General features: G+C 38.4%; 1 protein-coding gene across 2 annotated transcripts in view; it reads right to left on the bottom strand.

Annotated features, from left to right (window-relative positions):
• Nucleotides 1–24,153, bottom strand: part of SPTBN2 (spectrin beta, non-erythrocytic 2) — a 311,949-nt gene that overhangs the window by 74,492 nt on the left and 213,304 nt on the right. For both annotated transcript variants that reach the window (XM_089658019.1, XM_089658020.1), the window contains 6 exons: nucleotides 20,686–20,837; nucleotides 12,567–12,740; nucleotides 10,339–10,430; nucleotides 7,923–8,003; nucleotides 7,511–7,626; nucleotides 2,563–2,675 (listed from right to left, as the gene is read on the bottom strand). In XM_089658019.1, the coding sequence (XP_089514145.1) occupies nucleotides 2,563–2,675; nucleotides 7,511–7,626; nucleotides 7,923–8,003; nucleotides 10,339–10,430; nucleotides 12,567–12,740; nucleotides 20,686–20,837 (728 nt within the window). The remainder of the gene's footprint in view (nucleotides 1–2,562; nucleotides 2,676–7,510; nucleotides 7,627–7,922; nucleotides 8,004–10,338; nucleotides 10,431–12,566; nucleotides 12,741–20,685; nucleotides 20,838–24,153) is intronic.

Below are 24,153 nucleotides of genomic sequence, written 5' to 3' on the forward strand. Positions count from 1 at the left end.
ATGGGCTACCTGTTCTATTGTTATCAGCTGCCTAGCTTTTATGTCCTACTGGCTGTATTCTTCCACCAGATCCATGATAAAGAAAGGCAGAAGGAAACTAAAAACACATGGGCGAGTTTTTCACAGTATTCCTTTCCCCTAAAAGAACGGTACGTGGTATCCATCACAAGGTGCCGCATAATTCTAGTACTTTTCTAGATTTATCGTTACTTAATGAAACCTTACACAACCTTACAGGTGTCTGGTATCTGGAGCCAGGATCAATCCAATTGCATCAGTTCAATAAACACTTTGTTCAACAGTGCCAACTACTGATGAAGAGGGGCTCTATGAAACCCCCAAAACATGTTGGCTTTTTAGGAGAACCTGAATAAAATGATATCTGGACTTTATATATTCAGCTTTTGGCGGTTCCTTTTTGTACATCCTGTCCCCGTGTCCATGGCATGTCAGTGTTCCTGCACTGTCCCACTATCGCGACAAAAGCTGTTATAGCTCTTAAAAGCTTCACAAAGCTTTGATGACACAGGCCATAATCTTTTGGTGTATGCATATTACTAATCTGCCACAACATATGTATCATACGTATCAGGTTGCTGTAGAGACTTATCAACCTCCTGCCAGTGTGAGCGCCAATTCATGAGTTTATAACCCCTGTTACAGTTCAATTTGTAACAAAAATTAAACGGCGTAATGTAAAGAAGTGCTAAAGGTTACAACCAATATGGAAAGGCTCATCATCGCCATTCTCCTCCACTAAATTATATGCATTGCACTCTTTTTCAACCCTAGACACACAGGCCTTGTTTAAGCTCAAGCTTAAGCCATAAATGTTGGTCAAAAGTGTTGATTGATTCAGCAAACATTTTCATACAAAAGACACCATTTAATGCAATTGTGCATTCCTCTAAATCAATTCAAAAGTGTATTTTGACATACATTCTTTACAGAATACAAAATATAGCTACATCTGCCTTAATATCAAATTCCTGTCATCTTTTACACAGCTGCATTCAGTCTGGAAGTCGATGAGACAGCACCATTACCTAATCAGGCTCTACTTTAAGCACGTGTTTACATAAAACATGCTGACAGGAGAAGAAAGTCAGTAGATTTTATAACTTATGAGACCCGGTTCACTCCAATGCGGTGCGGGAAACACTGCAAACTCTGTGCATTTTCAGCACCGCATTGCAATCTGGTGAGGGGGTCATTGATAAATTAATGACACCCCAAAACAGATAGGAAAACGCGATTGCCACAAAATCACATGGGTAAGAACACCCATGCGATACGATTCAGGTGCAGATTTAAAAAAGGGTCCTGCCAAAAAGTGTATGGCTCAAATCACACAAGACAGACATTTGCATGTAATTCGCACAGGAAAGCAGTGCAATTCCTGTGCGAATTACATGCAGTGTCCTGCACCGCATAGTGTGAACCTGGGCTCAGTGAGTTTTGACTTTTCTCGTACAATCAGCAGGCTGTGGGCAGGGGAGGCACCACCACTGTATTCCCCAACACTAAAAATAAAGAAGTGCCACTCTCCTAGTCAAGTTGTTTTGTCAGGAGAGGTATGAATCACAGATGTGTTTGGAAAAAACCATAAACCAATTGGCAAATAGGACAGTTCACATAGATGTTTTTCAACAGTGTATTTGGCCATTTGCCTGGTGTTCAGCTTTAATGTTATGTACATAGCTGATACCTTTATGTTTAGGGCCTTAGATAAGTTTTCTGCAATATATACAACAGAATTATCATACAGAACAATTGAAACAGACTTGAATGGGAATACAAAATCAGTCTACAGTACAAGGTCAACTTGGAAAACAAATAGAAAGGGCCAAAGCTCTCAGTGATATCATTCAGTCAGTCCAGGCTCTGGAAAGATACCGACTAAGGTTGGATACACCAAGATGCCTGGTGGCAGCTTGCCTTGAGCAAAGCCGCTTCCACCCCCTGCACTGTCCAGAGCTCCAGTGAGACCTGGAGGGGCACAGCAGAGAACTGGTGACTGACAGCCACTGGCACTCTTCTCAGTGAAAACCGAGAACCAAGTGATCAGCAGTCTTTGATTGCTCAGTTCTTGGTGTGGAGGCCAGTGGGGGAAAGCTGCAGCTGGGATCAACCATCTAAGGGAGTATAGATGTTTGGGTTTTTTTTCGATTCATACACTTCTCTCTTGCTCATACCGACATACTAAATAAAAGCAAAACAAATATGAAATGATAAATTTGACATTTACAGGAGCTTACATTTCTTTCCAAGCAGCCAAGCCCTCCCCAAATAGCTACAATATAAAACCACTGCTCAGACTATTCTTTGCTTCAGTCTTTTTAAATAATTGCTGAGCAGCACAATTCTAAAAGTACATGCCCTTCACTGCACACCCCTTGCTTGAGGAGGCTTGTTACAAAGCTGTGATAATTTACTGTATGACTCATGAAATTGTTTCTCTGAAAGATACAAAATTCAAAAAGAAAGAAAAAAAAAAAATCAAAATGTCTATTCTTATTTTATCCAAGAAAAAAATTAAGTGTCAAGCATATGTCAGCTTACCTTTCCAATGCGTTTTCCCTCAACTGCCAGGGCCTTCATTTTTGAAAAATAATGATAAAATGTGGCCACATAGGTAATGATGGACTTCTCATCTGGTTGATCCACATTTACATCTAACAAGAAGTTAAAAAAAAAAAAAAAGAAAAAAATTAAAAAAAGAGAGAACTAGTTTCATGAAGCACAACAAACACAAATTTTTACATTCTAAGTATCAAAGTACTTTTTCACTAGTTCACGTTTTACCCCTCTCTTTCCCAGTCAGGAAGACTTTCCCCTTGCCACTTCCTATCCATTTTACATAGGTTGAAAAATACAAAAAATTAATCTAGTTCAAGCATAGAAAAAAAACAAATTAAATAAAAACAGCAGAGTACATCAATAGAAAACCTCCATATATGGTACAATTGTACTTGAGGGAGTCTATTCCACATCTGCATGGCATTTACTGTGAAAAAGCATTTCCATATGGGGAGGTTAAATCTCTTTTCCTCCAGATTTAAAGAGTGCTCCTTAATCCTTGGAGATGACCGGAAAGTGAATAAATTTATACCAAGTTCACTATATGGACCACTTCTGTATTTATACATGGTCGTCTCTTTTCAAGAGAGCATAAATTCAGTTCCTCTAATCTTTCCTCATAGCTGAGATCCTCCATGCCTCTTATCACTTTGGTTGCTGTTCTCTGCACTTTCTCCAGTTCTCCGATATCCTTTTTGTGAACTGGTACCCGAAACAGAACTTCATATTCTAGATGAGGTCTTACTAATGATTTGTACAGTGACAAAATTATATCTCAGTCTGAAGCCTATACCTCTTAATACAGAAAACTTTTTCTTGCTTAGGAAACTGCAGCGTCACATTACATGCTATTAACGCGGTAGTAAGCTCTCCTTAAAAAAAGTTTTAAAAAATAAAAAAAAGTGCCCCCTGCAGGTTCAAGTCATATTGTACTAGAATGCTTAAAATTTGAATTACCGCTGACAGGCAGGGCGGAATTTGTGACAAAAAGAGACCTCTAGGGTATCGTCTCTTATAAAAACCCTGCCTGTTAGTGAATTTTGCCATTCATGAATTTACTACCACTTTAAAGTTCTTGATCTACCAGAACACCCAAGATCATTTTCAACCATTGAGTACCCCCCAGCTGTTCTCCTCCAAGAACATATGATGCGCCCCCCCCCCCAAAAGCATAACTTTACATTTATCAACATTAAACCTCATTTGCCACATTGTTGCCCAATTAACCATTTGCCTACCGAGCACTTTTAACCCCTTCCGGCCCAGGCCAATTTTCAACTTTCAGTGCTGTCGCACTTTGAATGACAATTGCATGGTCATGCAACACTGTACTCATATGAAATTTGTTTCACACAAATCAGGGTGGATAAAAATCAATGATTTTAAAAAAAAAAATTAAAAAAAAAATCTGATTTTTTTTTTATTTAAAACGGATTTTTTAAAATAAAATGCTTTTTGAGGAAAATATATTACCATCCAAAGGTTATTCCATCATGAAATAAAAAGATTAGTGTTTTTAATTATGTAGAATAAGGCTGTATATGTTTAATTTTTTTGGTAAATAAATTCCATTAATCCATTCACAATGTCATGCTCTTCCAGAGGTTTTTGTAAGATTATTGGGCAGTTTCTCTGCCTACAAGATATTATCACAGATGCTTGGTTTACTTTGCAGTTATCAAAACTGAATCTGACTCAGTGGAGATCAGATGCCTCTTCTTCACAGCAAAAATGTTATAACATGAACAGAGTTAAGAAAAAGACCTTAATCCTAACTTCTACAAACCTATGAATACAGAATCAACCCCTTCAGTGCTAAATTTCAAGAAGTTCAGTGAATAGAAACAATATTTTTCTGATTGTTTGGAGTGGAATAGATCTGCACAAGAAGAAAGTGAGACTAAGTGTGAGGAGGAAGGGGCTGACAGTCTACGTTTCTTAAAATATATATATTTTGTTTAGCCAAATTAGTTAAACATGGATGTTTGTTTAAGCAAATAACATATGCTGTAATGTTATTGTTTCAGTTGAATAAATCTATTTAAATTATTATTAAGGTAATGATTATTTTTCTCCTTCCTAAGTACAACAGAAAAGTTGTCCAAATATGAATGATTAACCTATTAAACTGGGGATAAAAAAAAACTAATCTGAAAAGTTGTTATTCTAAAAATCTTCATCTACTTGCATATTAAAGTTATACCAGCAAGAATTAGTCTTTATGTAGAAAAACTATGATTTAAATCAAATCCACCCTGACACAAATATAGCTTTTTTTTTGGAGTTACTTAAAACGCCACTGGGTTTATTTTTTGCACTATAAATGAAAATTTTGAATTGTTTCTGTTATAAAATTTAGCAAACAGGCAATTTTTCTCCTTCAATGATGTGCATTGATGAGGCTGTATGGATAGGCACTGATGGGCACTAATGGACTGCACTAATAATCAATGCAGATGCTTTGACAGTTGCCGGTTATTCTCACGCTGTCATAGAAAGCACTGCCGATAACCAGCAAGTGTATTTACATGGTGGTCAGCTGTGATTGGACACAGCTGCTCACATGGTAAAAGGTAGCTGTGATTGGCCTTTTACTATGTCATGTGATCAGCTGTGTCCACAGGACACAGCAATCATAGACAGCGCCAGATTCGTACCACTGGGGGTATATTCTGGGAAGACGTCATTCAGCTATAGCGTGGTAAGGAAGCATTTAAATAGTACATTAAGGCCTGCTTATAAGTTGGAGACATCCTGTAAGGGAGTTCTTTCACTACATACAGACGTTTAGTGTCATCTGCAAACAGTGAAATGTTACTTTTAAACTAAAAAAAAAAAAAAACTATTTATAAATGGGTTAAAAAGTAAAAAAGTCTCAACATTGACCATTGAGGTACATTAATAATAACCTTAGACCAGAGTATTAATCTCTTCTCTTTGCATAGGTGCTTTTATTCAGTTTTCATTTAAAAACTGAATTTTCTAAGCGTGTACACTTTAAATTACACATTAGTCAAGCATGGGGAAATATGTCAAACGCTTTTGCAAAATCCAGGAATACTATAACCACGGCTACTACTTTAGGTTTTTGCTTACTTCCTCAAAAAAAAAAAATAGTAGATTAGTTGGAGAACTCTGGCTTTCATAAATCCATGCCGACTATTGCTTAAAAATAACTGTTTTCTAGCAAAAACTTCTATGCGGTCTTATCAAATGCTCAAATATATTCTTGGAAATAGAAGTTAAACTAACTGGTCTGTAGTTACTTGGTAAAGACTTTGATCCCTTTTTAAATATAGACACTACACTGGCCTTGCGCCAACCTTGAGGCACCAATCCAGTCATTAAAGAGTCTCTAAAAATTAGAAACCATAGCTTTAAAATAACAGAGCTAATTTCTTTGAGGACATGTGGGTGTAGGTCCTCTGGTTCAGGTGCTTTGTTCACCTTTATCTTGTCTAAATCTTTCTGGACCATATAAATTTTGAGCCATTGAGATTCCGTTGAGGCTATGGTAATTTATTGTGCACTTGAGCTCCCCATGCTCCCTTGTATACACAGAGCTGAAGAAGGTATTTACTAAATTTGCCTTCTTTGTCCCCAGTCACCAACTGCAAATTATCTTGTAAAAAGCCTACATACTCCAAACTGATTTTTGTTTTACTATTAACATATTTGAAACATTTTTGGGGTTTTGTTCTACCCCTTTTTGCAACCTGTCAGTTGTTATAAATATTTGCAGCCTTATTTACTTTTTTAAAATATTTGGTTAAATTTTTTTGTAACTGCCAATGTTGATAGCGATCATTATATTTTTAAAATGTCCTTTTCCTTTTCTATATAGCTTTTTTAATGTTCAAAGTGAGTCACAAGTCTTATTTGTAGTCTTTTAACTGTATTGCCCATGGCAATAGAATTTTCCTACAGTTGATTTGAAACCTTTCCTTTTCTGTTTTGCGATGACAACAATCTCTCCCAGTCTTGGAAAGCATCCCTCTAACTTGAAAAATCTGCTTTTAAAAATGAAGTGTTTTTATTTTTCCAGTACGTGCCTGGGTTCACACATGCATAATACATTTTCAACTCAAAATTGTGCATTAAAGCACAAAAAAACGAACATTTTCTGAAAGCATATAACCCATCAAAATATGTCTGTCTTTCTTAAATTGAAATTTTAGTCAGAAAATTAAGTCTTGCTAAATCATTTCAGGCTGGCCCCTTTTGTATGTATAGCTATGTAAAACTTTAAAATAAGTGCCTATATGATTTAAAATCCAGTAATACACGGTCTCATCCTTCTCTGAACATGCTCAGTTGACTCCATTTTTAGGTACTGTGCCGAATTTGTAGACGCCGATCTGCTGACAGTCTGGAGATTAAATCGGAACTTAACCAGTTCACATTCTCAGCATGCCAGGAATGTAACGGTCACATTTGCTTCTCTCAGCCAAACTGTCAAACCATCAAACGCCTGGTGTCTTAACAGATCATATGTGCAGCACCATGGCAGTTGCACATCAAACACATGGTAGCCTCCTTGGCTGAAAAGGATAGGAGGGTTTAGTTCTGTTTTAACTGCTGCTCAGGACTCTGGGATTCAACAAAACGGCAGCCTCCACGAAGAAGAAACATGAATAATGCTGGAGGCAATTTACAACACAAACTAATTTTGGTAACATAATTATTAATGTGGAATGTGTGTTCCTTGCTAAAGATTATTTTTTTTTATCATTTGTTATGAGTAAAGTTCTGCTTTAAATAATGTTTTAGAAATTCTAAGAGATAGAAAAAAAAACAAAACAAAACAAAAAAAAAACCACAGGGAGGTGCACCAATTTTATTTTAATACAGAATGTTGGCTATTTGTATTAAAATGTAAATTTTACTTTCTTAAAAAAAATGACAGACAACAGTATACAGTGTTTTATACCTTCAGGGTCCAGAAGTTTGGTAAGACCCAGTTCTCTCTCAGCAACATTAAATGCATTTTGCAGGTTGTGGTGAGCATTGGATTTCTTCAGCGTGTCAAACTCAATGATGTCTGGCCTTGGTGTGAATACAGTACACAATTAAACCCATGCATAGATACAAAACTCACTTGTAAATATCCTTACTTATTTCATTCAACAAGTTCTTATTCATATCTTCCATTTTATCATTTTCAGTAATTTAATTTAGAATTTACACTGTAATTTTTGTTCAAATTATATAATGCTTCTTTCAAAGTGTATCTCTCAGAAAAAAAAAAAAAAAAAACACAACAACTTTCCTCAACTTTAATTCTGCTTTTAACGATTCAAAAAAATAAAATAATAACAACAAAAAAAGAACCAGATGCCAACCTGTGTTTGTGTACAATGGCATTAAATGCCAGACCATCGCGCCAGCTTGTTGTGAAATTATGAACATTGACATTAGGATATCTAAAAGACAAACAAAATAATACTGTTAATTAGTGTTTGAACCCTAGATGCCGAGGATCCCTGGCGGATCTTAAACACATGTTTTGGAGATGCTCCAAACTATACCACTATTGGCATCTCATAATAGACACCGTTATCAGGACTTTCCAGACAAATCTGAATAATGATCCTCTAACATGTGTACTAGGATAGCTAGATGAGGAAACCTTTTCACCATAAGTTAGAACATTACTACATTGTTATTCTTGGCATGTAAAAGTGTTGCATTGAAATGGCCCCCCTCCTCTTCCCCCTCCTTTTGAGGATTGGTGTACACAGGTTAACTTCATTCTACTTAAAGAGTGAGAAATCTTACAACGCGATACCCCAGACAAATTCAATAAACTTTTGGACTCATGGCTGCAGGTCCCTGGCCTGGCTCCCCTTGCCTTAGTGTCAATGCAGATACTTCAATGTTTAATACTGTTAATATGCTACTTTGCTTCTTATTGTGGTGATATCTGTGCATACACTGTACACATAGCTAGTTGGTTTATATAGTGGCAGTACACTGGAAAAACAGCACGCCCTAGTTGAGTTACATTTTCAGTTTAACCAGGGTTAGGCAGTGGTATAATCCCTCTGAATATGTTTGTTGCGTTTCATGTAGAGATGCTTTGCTCCTCTCATCTGAGCAGTGGAAAGAGTAGCTTTACATTTACTCCTTGGATAACTAGCTTAAAATAGTTTTTAATGCCCCTATGGGGTTATAGTATTTCTATGTATAAATCTGCTTCCAATGTTGAAATTCTCATGTTATGGGAATGTATGGTTGCTGTCCAGTGTGCTTTGTTTACCCTTTTCTTGTTTTGATACACCTATAAAACGCTTAATTTAAAAAAAAAAGTTTGTAAATTGTGTCAGATTCTTGTGAACATAAATCAAATGAAATGAAAGCTATCCAAATGTAATAACTATAACAAGTTTCAGCAGGTCAGCCTTCAAAGAAACTTTACATAGGAAACAATATAATTAGTGCATTAAAAGCCTGATAAAAGGTCATCTGTCAGGTTTGAGCTTTCTTGTCTGGCAGAATTAAGCAGGATTTAGTTTACAAAGATTATTGAATGAGCACATGAATGGCAAATAGAGAAAGTTACTTGAGCCAAATTTATATTTATGCATATTAGATTTAGGTGCCTAAAAGTAAATTGATCACCTATCGTGTGAAAATACTGTATATCCTCTCTAGAATGGTAATCCATTTTATCAGACAAATGCGTCAACTAATAAAATATCAAAGATTTTGCAAAGAAGTGAAAGTGCATAAAAACAGTTAAAATGCTTTCACTGGGCTTATTGAATCTGAATACATGACCGTGCAGATGAACAAAAACACTGAAATCTCAATTTACTTTTGAAAATTCCGGATATGCCACTTTATTGGTTTGTGACCCTATGCAATTACACTACACTCATGTTGTGTTCTTTTTTTTCTATTGGCTTTTTCTGCACCATATCTGTATATGTATTATGTTTAAATTCAATAAAAAAAACTTACAGTAAAAAATGTCAAATATTCCACTGATGAAAACTAGATAAATGAATATGCAGAGAGATGATCAGTTAGGTATCTGAGTAACTATTGAAAATGCTACTTTAAAGTGGTTGTAAACCACTGAAAGGAAAGATGAACAAAGCATCTCTCTCTATAGCATGTACTAGCCTTAATCTACGGCACCTAGTGTGGTTCCTATCTGATCTTTCCTTCCTCTGCGTGAGTCACTTCCGACAGTCCAACTGGACACCACAGAATCCCAGGAGACAGTCCTACCTCCCCTCCAGCACACAGAAGGTGATTGACAACCTCAGCTGTGTATGTTTTCCTGTGAGACCATGTAGAGGAGTGTGTCCTTCCCTCCACTCAGGTCTCATATTAAACTCAGCTCCCTGCTCTATGCTGTGCAGTGTGTGATGCCAGATCCCTGCCCCTGCCTTCTTCAGCAAAGTAAAGGTCTTTGATCTGTTTTAGAAGGCCATAGAGGAGAGAACCTGTAGATAAATAGGTACAACTTATGTAGGAGGATGTGTTTAATATCTGTATATCACCTGAGGCCAGTCACTTTATTAGTTATATGTAAGGGTTTACAACCACGGTATATCTCCAGGCACTTCACTGGGTATATGTAAGGGTTTTCAACCACTTTAAAATCTAGATAAGCTACACACAGCAACACTTAGTATGTGTTAGTACTTTGGTATGCTTAGTTCCTTGTTTACTAAGCTAATGGAGTGTAACATTTACAGTAAATAAAGAACAGCATTTGCTTTAGCACTTTTGAATGGACTTGCTCACCCAGCAGTTTTCATTTGACACCAGAGCAATAAGGCATCCTTTGCAGACTTTTTCTCTTTATTGTCTTCTGTCTCAACACTAATATCTTGAATCTAAATTTTAAAAAAAAAAAAAAAAAAAAAAAAAAAAAAAAACACATTGTTCAATGCAGTTCGTCCTAAAAACAACTCAACCACTACTGCATAATGGAGAATTTTAATGTGTCTTTTATAAACTAAAAAAAATACTAAGCAAGTTAGCGTTAATTTTAAAACAGATGCATCCAAACGGTCACCAATTAAGTTTTCTTTATTTGAACCGGAGCATTGACTGCCAAGTTCTGACTTTCACTTTCTCATTTGAAGTTACATACTATAAACTCAGGGAATGGAAAAATGGGCAGCTGCAATTCTATACTGAAAATGTATGTGTGACCAAGTCTAACTTCTCAGTGATTGACACACATAACCTGGTGGTGTAATGAAAGGTTACACATGGGTTATAGGCTAAGACACAATCTCAAAACTGCAACAATGTTACTCCTCAAATATGGGTGTAATATGGTCTAAATGGTGAGTTAGCCTTTAAAGTTAACTGGCTCCATCCTCAACAAAGCTTCAGGTAGCGTATTGCCAAATTTTATCTATTCCTTTCAGATTGAAAAAAAAAAATTTAAATCTCATGATTCCCCCATCAGCAGTCAGTATTGATGGGGGAATCATGCAATTTTTTTTTTACCAGTGTTGCTAGAGAGAGATGTAACCAGTATTTTGGTGTTCTAGAACTATGGCCATCCCCAAGTGAGCAGCTGTCACTTTCTGGACTATTCCAATCACCATGGAAATATCCATGTCCATAAGCCAGATCTGAAAGGAATAGATACAATTTGGCAATACGCTACCTGAAGCTTTGATGCAGATGGGAGCCAATTAACTTTAAAGGCTAACTCACCGTTTAGACCATATTACACCCATATTTAAGGAGTAACATGGTTGCAGTTTTGAGTTTCAGTGTTTTAGCCTGTAACCCATCTGCAAGTGTAAACCTTCATTACACCACCAGGTTATAGGACTAGTCTGCATTAGTAGAGGTGTTAATGACCCCTCTGTTTAGACACGGCAGAGTTGCCATGAAATGTAAAATTTACACTGATATACAGATTGCCCAAACATGTTTAACCACCTCCTGTCCGGCCGTTGTATATAAACGGCCGGACGGTGGCACTGCAGGGTTGGGTGGCCGTCTATAAACGGCCTCCCCGCACCCTGCTTGTGCGCGCTCCCTGGGAGCGCGCAGCACCGCGATCCAGTGCCCGCTGTGTCGTCCGGACACAGTGAAACACCGATCGGACGGGACCTCTGTACGAGGTACCGATCATGTGATCACTGATTGGCCAATCAGTGATCACATGCAAAGTAGTAAGCAAGATGTCACTTCTGACATCATTGCTTACTACGTGTGAAATCTGTGAATGATCACAGAGGTCACATGGTACAAGGCTATTCACAAAAGCCTTGTACCATGTGACAAGCTGTGACCAATCACAGCTCACTCAGTACTTCTCAATGAGTGCAAGAATGCACACAGAGAGAAAGAGAAATGATTGCTTTTACATCCTATATGGGTGTAAAAGCAATCAGTGTAAAAAAAAAATCTTCATCACCCCCCACAAGTAGTACAGTGTCACCATGGTGACACTGTACTGCTAGGGTGACAGTATGTAAAAAAAAAAAAAAAAAAAAAAAAATTATAAAAAAATAAAAAAATGTAAAAAAAAAAAATGTTTAAAAGTTATAATTTTTGCTTATAAACTAATTTGGATTTTTTTTTTTTTACTAAAAAGATAAACGGAATAAATTTTGGCTAAGATTTATGATGAAATATTATTTATTTGCAAAATTTTATTAAAAAAAAACAAACACTTTTTTTCAAAATTTTTGGACATTTCATTTACATAGCAAAAAAAATACAAATCCCAGTGGTGAATAAATACCACCAAAATAAAGCTTTATCTGTCTCAAAAAAATGGTAAAAATTCATTTGGGTACAGTGTTGCATGACCGCGCAATTGTCATTCAAAGTGTGATAGTGCTAAAAGCTGAAAATTGCCCTGGTCAGGAAGGGGGTAAAAGTGTCCGATCTGGAAGTGGTTAAGGACAAATGCATCTAATAGGCATACTAAAAGTTGTGTGTAAATTGTCATTGGTCTTTAAACTTGTTGCTTTTTTGGTTTGCTTTGTCAATATTACCTGAAAACGGAGGATGATGGTCCAGATAAGCCCTAGTGTCAGTCTGTGATTGCCATCCACAATGTCATGCGACCCCATATTCTCCAAATGTACTTTCTGTTCCTTTAAGAATTGTAGTGCTTTGTCAACATTTTCAAGGCAATGGATACGCATGCGGCCCTTTGTAGGTTTAGGCTGTAAGAATTAGAGAACACAAAAGGATATTACATCAATATATCACACACACACACACACACACACACACACACACACACACGAGCTGTGGGCATTTTTAAACAGCATTTCAGAAACCAAAATAAAGCCTGTTTATGCCTTGCATAGTCTGCCTACATTACACCCCTTAATGTTTATTTACATACAAACCAACTGTCACTTCAGTTTGTTTCTTTCCAAGCCCAAAAATAGAGACATTTGGACCAGATGGTAAGCAATAATATGAAATTCCTTCATTCGTGTTATTACTATTAAAGGGAAAACATCAAAACTGGAGAAGACAATCTGGAGCAGCTGTGCATGCCAACCAATCAGCTTCTATCTTCAGCTTGTTCAGTTAGGCTTTGAAAATAAAAGACAGAAGCCGATTAGTTGCCATGCAATGCTGTTCCAGATTCTATCTGCTCCAGTTTTGATAAATTCCCTGTATTTTTAGTTGCCACGTTTGGATTATTGCAAACCTGAAAAAGTTGGCCAGATGCGGGTTTAATCTTCACAAACTTGCTCCAATATAATTTTGTCATTGTATTATGTATAGCAGTTTGTAGAATATCCACTAGGGGGTGCAACAAACACATACATATATACACACAGAAGTGAGTACACCTGTCACATTTTTGTAAATATTTGATTCTATCTTGTCATGTGACAACACTGAAGAAATGACACTTTGCTACAAATGTAAAGTAGGGAGTATAGCTTGTACAACAATGTAAATTTGCTGTCCCTTCAAAATAACACAGCCATTAATGTCTAAACCGCTGGCAACAAAAGTGAGTACACCCCTAAGTGAAAATGTCCAAATTGGGTCCAAAGTGTCAATATTTTATATGGCCACCATTATTTTCCAGCACTGCCTTAACCCTCTTGGGCATGGAGTTTCCCAGAGCTTCACAGGTTGCCACTGGAGTCCTCTTCCACTCCTCCATGACAACATCACAGAGCTGGTGGATGTTAGAGACCTTGCACTCCTCCACCTTCCGTTTGAGGATGCCCCACAGATGCTCAATAGGGTTTATGTCTGGAGACTTTCTTGGCAAGTCCATCACCTTTACCCTCAGCTTCTTTAGCAAAGCAGCGGTCGTCTTGGAGGTGTGTTTGGGGTCATGATGTTGGAATACTGCCCTGCAGTGCAGTCTGCAAAGGGAGGGGATCATGCTCTGCTTCAGTATGTAACAGTACATGTTGGCATTCATGGTTCCCTCAATGAACTGTAGCTCCCCAGTACCGGCAGCACTCATGTAGCCCCAGACCATGACACTTCCACCACCATGCTTGACTGTAGGCAAGACACACTTGTCTTTGTACTCCTCACCTGGTTGCCGCCACACACGCTTGACACCATCTGAACCAAATAAGTTTATCTTGGTCTCATCAGTCCACAGAACATGGTTCCAGTAATCCACGTCCTTAGTCTGCTTGTCTTCAGCAAACTCTTTGCGGGCTTTCTTGTGCATCATCTTTAGAAGAGGCTTCCTTCTGGGATAACAGCCATGAAGACCAATTTGATGCAGTGAGCAGCATATGGTCTGAGCACTGACAGGCTGACCCCTCTCCCCTTCAACCTCTGCAACAATGTTGGCAGCACTCATAAGTCTATTTCCCAAAGACAACCTCTGGATATGACGCTGAGCACGTGCACTGAAACCTCTTTGGTCGACCATTGCGAGGCCTGTTCTGAGTGGAACCTGTCCTGTTAAACCACTGTATGGTCTTGGCCATCATGCTGCAGCTCAGTTTCAGGGTCTTGGCAATCTTCTTATAGCCTAGGCCATCTTTATGTAGAGCAGCAATTCTTTATTTCAGATCGCCAGAGTTCTTTGCCATGAGGTGCCATGTTGAACCTCCAGTGACCAGTATGAGAAAGTGAGAGCGATAACACCAAATTTAACACCTGCTTCTCATTCACACCTGAGACCTAACATTAATGAGCCACATGACATCGGGGAGAGAAAATGCCTAAGTGGGCCCAATTTGGACATTTTCAGTTAGGGGTGTACTCACCTTTGTTGCCAGCGGTTTAGACATTAATGGCTGTGTGTTGATTTATTTTGGAGGGGGACAGCAAATTTCCACAGTTATACAAGCTTTATACTCACTACTTCACATTGTAGCAAAGTGTCATTTCTTCAGTGTTGTCACAAGAAAAGATAATATTTACAAAAATGTGAGGGGTGTACTCACTTCTGAGAGAGAGAGAGAGAGAGAGAGAGAGAGAGAGAGAGAGAGAGAGAGTTTTTAAATAGCCTGTAGAATAAAACGAAAGTAGTTAACATATGTTATGTCATAATATCTGCACGCCTGTTTATCAAATCTAAACCTTTATTTAAAACTACACTCAATGTTTGTGCAGACAAACATAACAGAAGATTTGAAGAAATTGGCAAGTATAAAAAAGGAGAGACTACTTAAAAGTAAAATATCTACCAAATATTTCCAGCCCCAAAACGGAGTGCGCAACTGGAACAAAAAAAAGTTAGGATACTCACGGTTGTCTATAGGTGACCTGAATGCCCTCCATCTCGATCTTGCAGAGCAAGTGGGGAAGGCATTTCAGAGAAGAAGAAGCGTACATCACTACTGCAGTGTTGTTTGTTTGGATCCTGATAATGACCCACCAGAATGAATGTTTTGTGTTGTGGGGGAAAAAAAAAAATCAAATGGCCCCAAGCTCCAGAACATTAATTGGGATATGGGATTCCTTTGATGTCCAAGTCCCCTGCACAGACAAGATATTAATGCTCTCCAGACCGATAGGCTAGTATCCATTGCGAGAATCATCCAAAAGATCAAATTGATGTCCCCAGTCCACAGCTGGATTAGTTAGCAGCTACGCCAGAGATAACCTGGCCCTTGGTGACAGGTGAATCCTTTTCTTCAGACAGAAGCGATTTGTCTCACAACAGGATGTTGAGTTGTAGGAGTCGGCAGAACTGGCTCATAGGAGTCCACCAGTAGCACCATGGCTCTCATGCAAAAGTGAAGAGTCAGTCCACTCTTGGAGTCTGAAAGCAGAGAGTGAAATCTTTTCCTGGGAGAAAGACAATTTTTCTGAACAGTGTCTAGGAGAAGACCCAGATACTTCCAAGCAAGGAGTTGGTTCCAATGCCAACTTCTGAAGGTTTATGATCCAACTGAACATTTTTAGGGTTTAATCTGTCGATGTCACACGGTCTGTGAAGACTTAGGCTGGTGGCGCTATCAAAAGCAGGTCATCCAGAGATCCCACAACTGGGATACCCTGGGAACATACAAAGGTAAGCACATCAGACGAGAATCTTTGTGAACACATGGGGTGTGGAAGTGAGGCTGAATGATAGGGTCATGAAATGAAGTGTTGGAAACCCACAGCAAAGCAAAGCGATAGCTTACATCTACAGTATGCAAAAAAAATAAAACATTTCCCTGTAGGACAGAGGCTGTGACAGACTGTTTCAATTCCACGTAGAATATTCTGGTCCAAATGAAGACAGATGTTTGAGAACCAAGATGGGGTGATGCCTCCTTTTGCTTTGGAAACTGAAAATTCCTGAAACTTTTCTACCACAGGAACTGGGGAGATAAACCTTGGATTTGGAAGACCTGCAAGGGCTGTATTCAGGTAGGCTAACCTGTGCAGTAACCCAGGAAGTTGGAAGACATGAAGCGGGGGGTTAAGAGCAAATTCTGTAGCCCTGGGAAACCACCTCCCATACCAAGGCATCTGAGATGCTGTTTATGGGTCCACGAAGGCTGAAAGACATCCCCCTCCCCAACCCACTATAGAAAGTTGGGGCATTCCTTTATGTCAAATAAGGACTTTCAGGTTTGGTTTTTTTGGGTTTTTTTTAAGTGATCCAGGGTTTGCAGTTGAAAAGGCTTTTGGCTTGTAAAAATTAAAATTTTTCAGAGAAAAAAAAGGCATCCATATTCCTAGAACATGCTGGCAGTGGGATGTTTTTTTCTTTGCCAGCATCCAAATACTTCTCTAGGTAGCAGTATAACCCAAAATCCTGTATCCCTTGAACAAATAAAATTAGGATTTGTGTGTCTCTAGCAAATATGCCCGTTTCACTCCACCTTGCTCAGGGTCTGTTTACACAGCAAAAGCTTAAAAACATTCTGCAGCCATCTTACATGCAGAAATTGCTTAGACATAAGTCTTTCAATGCTGCATTTTACCAGTTAGCTGTGGTTCATAAACATATTTGCTAAACTGGCTTTAAAAAAAAAAAAAAAAAATGCAAAAAAAGGAGTTAGCTTTTCTTTATTATTTTTGCAAAAGAAAAAAAAAAAAAAAAAAAAAACACCACAACTTTCCCCTGGTCCCTTGCAATTTATCTTTTACAAAGCACATGCACCATGCTGCATATATCCAAGCTCAGCTGGGTGACAGGGATAATGTAACTCCTGTGCAAAAGCATAAGAGTTGCATTGTCCATGGCTACCTCGATGAAATGCTCAAAAATACATACAGCATCTTGGTATTTTCATGCTTCAAAATAGTCCTTAGTGGGCTGTTATATATCAGCTTTCAGTTTTAAAAGACGACAGTCTAACAAACCAAACATTTGCAAACACCAAAATATGCAACTATTTTAAAAATGTAGGGTTTTTTTTTCTACAAAGATTACAATAAAAATATTGGAGAAAAAAAAAAAATTTGCTTCCAATGGTATACTGAAGCCATTCATGACAGCAAGTAAAACAAACCATAAACACATAAAACTTTGGCATGGTGGGACTTTGGTGCAAAATATAATGTTTTTGGCCCCACAGACTTTGGGAGTGCCTAAAAAATGTGTGTATCAAACGTTTTTGTGCATTTATTTGATATCCCCATTAATGGCTATAGGGCCAAAAAAAAAAATGATCACATCTAACTGAAAAAGAAGCTCCTGCACTTGGAACAACAGGAACCTGAGTGTGGTGTGAGCAGGCACCATTTAAAACAGTGGGACTGTTAATGGTAAAAATGAGGCCCAATACTGACACTAAACCTTTTTTCTTTACTGGCTTAAAAACACACTGACCTTGACCTTAGCTCTGACATGGACGTTCTGGCATTCACAGGTGAAATACAGGGGTAGGCTTTACAGCTAGTGACCGCTCAGGATTAAGGAACATAGCAGATAAGATTTTTGTACTCCTCAAAAATTTTCTTGAAATCCATTGAGGAGACAAACAGGAAGTCATATACTGTTGCGTTATACTGCCACCTGCAGAAGATTGGACAAAGTTTATAGGCCAGCCCAGGGTAACTCAGACTACCAGAATGCCTCAGGTTTGTAGCAAAAGCAGTACCAAAAGCATGAGCATAAACACAGCGAGGTGGCACCTGTTTCCCTTTATGGAATCCAAGAACAGATTTTTTTTTTTTTTTAAATCTTATTTTCTTTCTTGTCCATTGAGAGATACAAGTCATACACTGTTGAGACATCCAAAAGCATAACAACTCAGTGGTCGGCAAATCACATAACAGGCCCCGATAGGGGATCTCGCCAACATAACCAGAGGAAGGATACAGATAATCAACCTGATGCACAAAACCAGAAAAAGAATAATCAGCCAAAAAGACACACAGAAGGGAGCACCAAATTATGGACCAAGCAAGAAGCAGGTCAACCTGAAGTGACTTAAACATTTCCATTGGGGGGGGGGACCCACAACCTGATGTGGTCAACACAGCTAGGGATCAAGCCCCTAACAGGAATAGGTATCAGATAAGGAACCAAGAGAAAATATCCTTGTAAACGAAAGACCAGTCAGTCTAAGTAATAAGGCCCTAAAGCCTCTACTCATCTGAGGATATAGGGGTCAAAACCAGGGAACGTCATGCCTGGAGAGATTGTCAGAGCAGGCAACTACATTGCAAAAGCTAGACACCATCAGGGAAGAATCCTAAAACATACTAGAAACAACAACCTAAGAAGGATGTGCAAGTGACTACTAGAGAACCCAGGATTTGATCACTAGAGGTCAAAATGACTAAAGGGGTCAGGCACAAAGGAAGCACCCCAACAAGCTTAGGCAAGAGAATAGAACGTGATCAGATTAGAAATCTAAACAAACTGGTGAGACAGATTACAACCCTGATGAAACTGAGATTCAAGCTACACTGGTATGCAAGAGCACTGGTAAGGGAAGACAATCTCTAAGAGCCTGCTGAAAAATAATTCTGCCTATTCTTGACCTCACAGAGTAATATGGCTTAAAATGCACTGATTCCCCACATCCAACAAAGCAGCAGCTTCTGTGGAACAACGGACAATAGCTTTAGCAGGACAGTAAATAATATTCTCAAAAGGAGAACAAAAAATTAAGAAAGTGCCAGAAAGGCCTTGCTCACAAGTCTGCAAATCAGCCAATGAAGAGGAGCTTAACCCCAGGTGGATATGTCGCACAAAGCCATTAAGGCATTCCCTGTTCCTGCCAGGGGATACCTGCAGTAGAAGACTAGCTTGTTCAGCCTGCAGAGGGCCCAGGGTGACACACTACCCCTCCAATTTCCTTAAGTGCAATGCAGGGTATGAGATGCACCTTGGTTCTTGAACCACTCCTCTATATCCAGAAGCTACCAGCTGGGAAGAACTGGTTTGTACAGAATTGTCCTTAAGAGGCCCAATATTTGAAAAAGTAAGACTCCACAACAAGAAGGAATGCATTTTTCCTCGGTGGTGAGGACACACCAGTACCTAGATGAAATCCAGACCATGATGACAGGACTAAAAGAGGAATCTGATGCTGCAGAAGGAACCACCTGTTCTGGAAATCCAGAATGTATTGTTGGAGACAAATCTCCATTGTGAATAACCTCCCCAGAAATTGGGAGAGAAGTCCATATCAGCTGTCTGATGAGGAAACCACATGATCAGGTCAGGAACTACCTGGTACTTAGAGAAAAACGCCAGTATGCTTAGGAATGAAACCCACATTGGGAGAAGCCTCAGAGGCCTGTTCAATACCAGATGTAAAAGTTAAGAGACAGAGATCTTTGGTTAATGGCAGAACCATGCTGGTTAATACATCCCCTACAGGGGATGTAGTTTCCAGCGCCATAACCAACAAAACCAGACCCAGCTGGATCTTGTAGACAAAGAACCCATCATGGGAGTAATATTTGCTGGGGCCCATGGCAGCTCTTCTCAGGAGGTTGTCTGAGTGTTCTATAATGGGAAGGCACTAGGGCAGACACTGGAGCCAAAATTCCAAGGTGTGCAGCATGACTCTGCAATGGTAATGAAACTATTGTGTGTATGTATGAAATGGAAAAAGAAAACCCTAAACACCTTTGCATGACACATTAGGTAAACCCATTTGCACCAGATGTAGAAAGTCTTTATTACAATCCATTAGGTTTTTAACTTCAAAATGGTAAGCTGCAAAAGGTTTTCAATATGTTGCCTGCTTACATTTTGTTTGCAAAAAGGATACATTTTCACTGAAAGTTTCATAAACAATTGTGCATGGTTTTCAGTTAATGATTTTACACTTTTTCTCAGTGTATCTGTCTGCTCATACCTCATAGGCAGGAATACACTGACAGGAAGAAAGAATGAACTACCACAGCGCTCAGCAACTCTGTGGTAGTTCATTGAGAACTTGAAGTTTTCCAATTCACAGAACAGTGTGAATGGATGACACCCCGCACAAAAAAATGTTTTTTTTTCCCTCCCAGATTGTGACAGCTATCAGGAGAAGATCACCCATTAGCTGTCACAATGGGGAATTGGGAGGGTAGTATTGGGGAGGATTGAATGGCGGGTGTAATATGTAACAAAAGGTGAACTTGTCCTTTAAAAACACAAACACAGCTTAAAACATAACCTTAGAAACTGCTTAATGTACGAACATTTATGGAAAAAAAAAAAAGTTTTTATACATTTGTCTAGAGTTCTTCTGTAATGATCAAATCTGTGTCTCTTACCAGCTGTTCCCCTGAGAGCACTTCCAATAGTCGAATGAGCATCCTTCCATCTCTCAGGTCATTATACAAATCAGAAATTCTACAAGTGACCCGAGCAAGGTGGGAATTGACCCATTTTGTAAAGGTTTTCTTTTGGACAGCTTCACGCTCATCTGCAGAAACACAGTAGATTGAAATAAACATTAAAGAGAGAAAGAAAATATGGAAAAAAAAAAAAGGGTAACAGTAAAGTACTTGAGAGTATCAGTATACAGGAACAAGATTAAAAGTAAGAATGTGAGAAGCAGTTCAACAGTTTGGCATATCAAACCAAACACAACCATAAACAAAGATAGGCATTTGCTTCTGAGCACCATTAGAACCAAATATCATGATATTAGCTGACCAAAAAGGAATCCATTCACCTCAAATAACACTACAAATATAAGTAAAAAAAAAAATGCCAGTTTCATTATTAGGATTTTCTGTAAAGAGAATGTCACTTTGTACATTCAACATTCGGGGCAGAGTCTTACTAGCCCACCTCTCGCCCATTTATAATCACCTTCCCCGTGACTTCCCCCTTCCTCCCACCATTTTGTTCCTCTACTGTTTGAACCCGGTATAATCTCTATACTGAATGGTGTCCAAAAGCTTACATAGGAGTTGATGTGCCTTCCTCCTCACAAGATAAGTGTTCAGACCTAGCAGCTGGTTGCTAGCCTTGAGAAATGAATCATGGGATAAGATCACATGCACCTCCACAACCACTGGATATTTTGATGGGATTCCAAGAGCTTGCATAATAAAAATGTGAGCATAAAAACGGAATGTCACTTGCCATGAAAGACCAAAGTGACAGTCAACTGGAACTCCAGGTGTTTGATTTTGTATAAGGATATCAACTTATTCTCTTTAAACCCCTAAGCAGAGCAGAAGATAATCATTGAAGATCTACAGCCAACAGCAATGGATATTGAGGCACAATTTTCTTATAACACTGTCAATTAATGGAAGTTTTTGGCTGATCTGACCATTATTACCTTGAGACGCTATCCTAATGGATCAGAACAGATCAGATATTAAGAGGATTTCAATTGCAAGGAATATTGTCCATTCATAGCCACTTGGTTTGTTTTGACCTCTTGTCTACACACTGGCAGTCACATATATGCATTTATAGGACATTTCTAAATGCATATATAGTCATGTAACAATTTTAAAACAGCATAAATTTATTTCAGGTACTTATATAGCACCATCAATTCATGCACAGTTATACATATATATATATTGTACATTCATCAGTCCCTGCCCTCAAGGAGCTTCGTAACGGAACCAGACCCAGACCGCACTTGGGTATTTCCGTTATACTCCAGCTTCCCTGTCCAAACACAAATCCCCAGACACCACCGCTGATCACGCAGGAAATAAGACAGCACCAGACTCTTCTTAAGACAGGAAGTCAACTCCTTTATTTTTACACAAACACAAGATATATACACAGGGCGAGGAAATACAACCAAAAACAGGAAACACATCAGCAGCCCACCCCATCAGGGGGAAGGGCTACAGGAAACACCCCACACCAAACCAAGACACAGAACAATGGGATGCAGCACATGGCAGTGAACAATGGACAACCCCCACACCCATATTAGAACAATTCACCCTGTGCCCTAACAGGCACAGGATGACTTAAACATAAGAATTTGGGAAGATGATACAGGGGTCCCCCCACCCCCACAAGTCACTTCCGTCACAAGCTTACAATCTAAAAAGGTCCCCAATACTCATTCATACATACACATACTAGGGCCAATTTAGTCAGGAGCCAATCAACCTACCAGATTTGTCTTTGCATTGTAGGAGGAATTCACACAATGTGAATTTACCTGTGTTCTATGCCCTTGAGTTATTTGTGCTTAAGACAGAAAATATAAAATGCGTATCCAGGGGCAGTTTAGACAGTCTGAACACGGATGTACACATAAAATGCAGAAAGTGATCTGAAGTTTGGTTATACTTCCCAGATCAAGTTCTGTGTTTAAAGCTACTTTCACACTGGTCTGTGGCAAAAAAACAAAACAAAAAAACAAAAAAAACTCAAATGCGTTTTTACCGTGTTTTTAGCGCATTTTTATGTGACTCAAAAACCACACCAAAAACGCAACACAGGCTTTCCATTGATGTCAATAAGGAAGTGTGTTTTTTACAGCACCAATACTTTGAAAAACACACTGCACAGTGTAAAGTGTTCTGTAGGAATACATGGTCACATGCATTTCTCCCTTTTTTTTTTTTTAAACACAAATGTGAAAGAAAAAAAACGAATAAGTGTGAAAGTAGCCTTAGTGAAACATGTAAGGGCAAATATGAATGATGCCAAAAAAATATATTTTATATATTTTTTTTTTTATTATCCCTCAGACTATAGGAGGGCTGTACTGTGGCCATTGGGAGTAAAAAAAAAAAAAAAAAAAAAAAAAAAAAAAAAAAAAAAGTAAAAAAAAAAAAAAAATGCCTCTGGCTTAGTGGTCATCTTTGGTTTCAGTGGAAGGAATAGTGCCCGTTCATTAGTGTCAGTGGAATAGTGCATCATTGTTGGTATCAGTGGGAGGAATAATGTTCCAATGTTTATAGAAGTGAAACGAATTACGCCCCATTATTAGTATCAGTGGAAGGAAAAGGCCCCAACCATTAGGGTCAGTGAGAGGAAATATACCCCGCCGTTGGTTACAATGGAAAGAATGATACTTAATTGCTGGTGTCATTAGAAGAAACAATGCCTTGGACTAGTAACCCAAGGGTGGGGATAAAGGAAGGCAAAGGGCAGCCTTTATCCCCACTGCTATAAGGCCTCTGCATTCAGAAAATATTTTATGTTCTGAGGGTTTGAAATTAAATTTATAGTCAAAAATGCAGAATTTAATGTATGCAAAAAATGAAAATATCCCTATAATGAGGAACTGAGTATTTGAAATGTTGCTACTTAATATTTTTTTACTGAATATTTTTTTACATTGGTACATGTCCCCCATGGCAGTGACCAGCTTCCCATGCCCTTAAAAAAAACAAAATACATAAAATTAGTCTCCATAGACTTTAATAGGGTCCAGTTGCTATGTTCAGGGTCTAGAATTTTTTTTGGTGACCTGCAGTTTACCTCCTTTTTACCCTGCTTTAACCTGTTTATAAGTGCGGTTTGCAGTCCCATAGACTTATACGGAAATTCAAAACTCACTTGAAACCAAATCCCATGGACACAGACCTTTCAATTAATGGCAAGAATTTTTTTTCCTTACGTTAAAGATTAGACTCAATTCACACAGTTTTAAACACAAAGATAAGGCTCTCTCTCAATTTATAACTGCCATCTTCAAACGTGAGCTAAAAATAATGGTTAGTTTAACATTCAAAATTTGAATTTGCCAAAATCTCTGTTGAACAAAAAAAAAAAAAAAAAAAAAAAAAAAAAACAGTTTTGTA

Source organism: Staurois parvus, unplaced genomic scaffold (assembly GCF_062004578.1).
Source record: "Staurois parvus isolate SC_StPar_1 unplaced genomic scaffold, SC_StPar_1.0 ptg001051l, whole genome shotgun sequence".
Lineage (NCBI taxonomy): Eukaryota > Metazoa > Chordata > Amphibia > Anura > Ranidae > Staurois > Staurois parvus.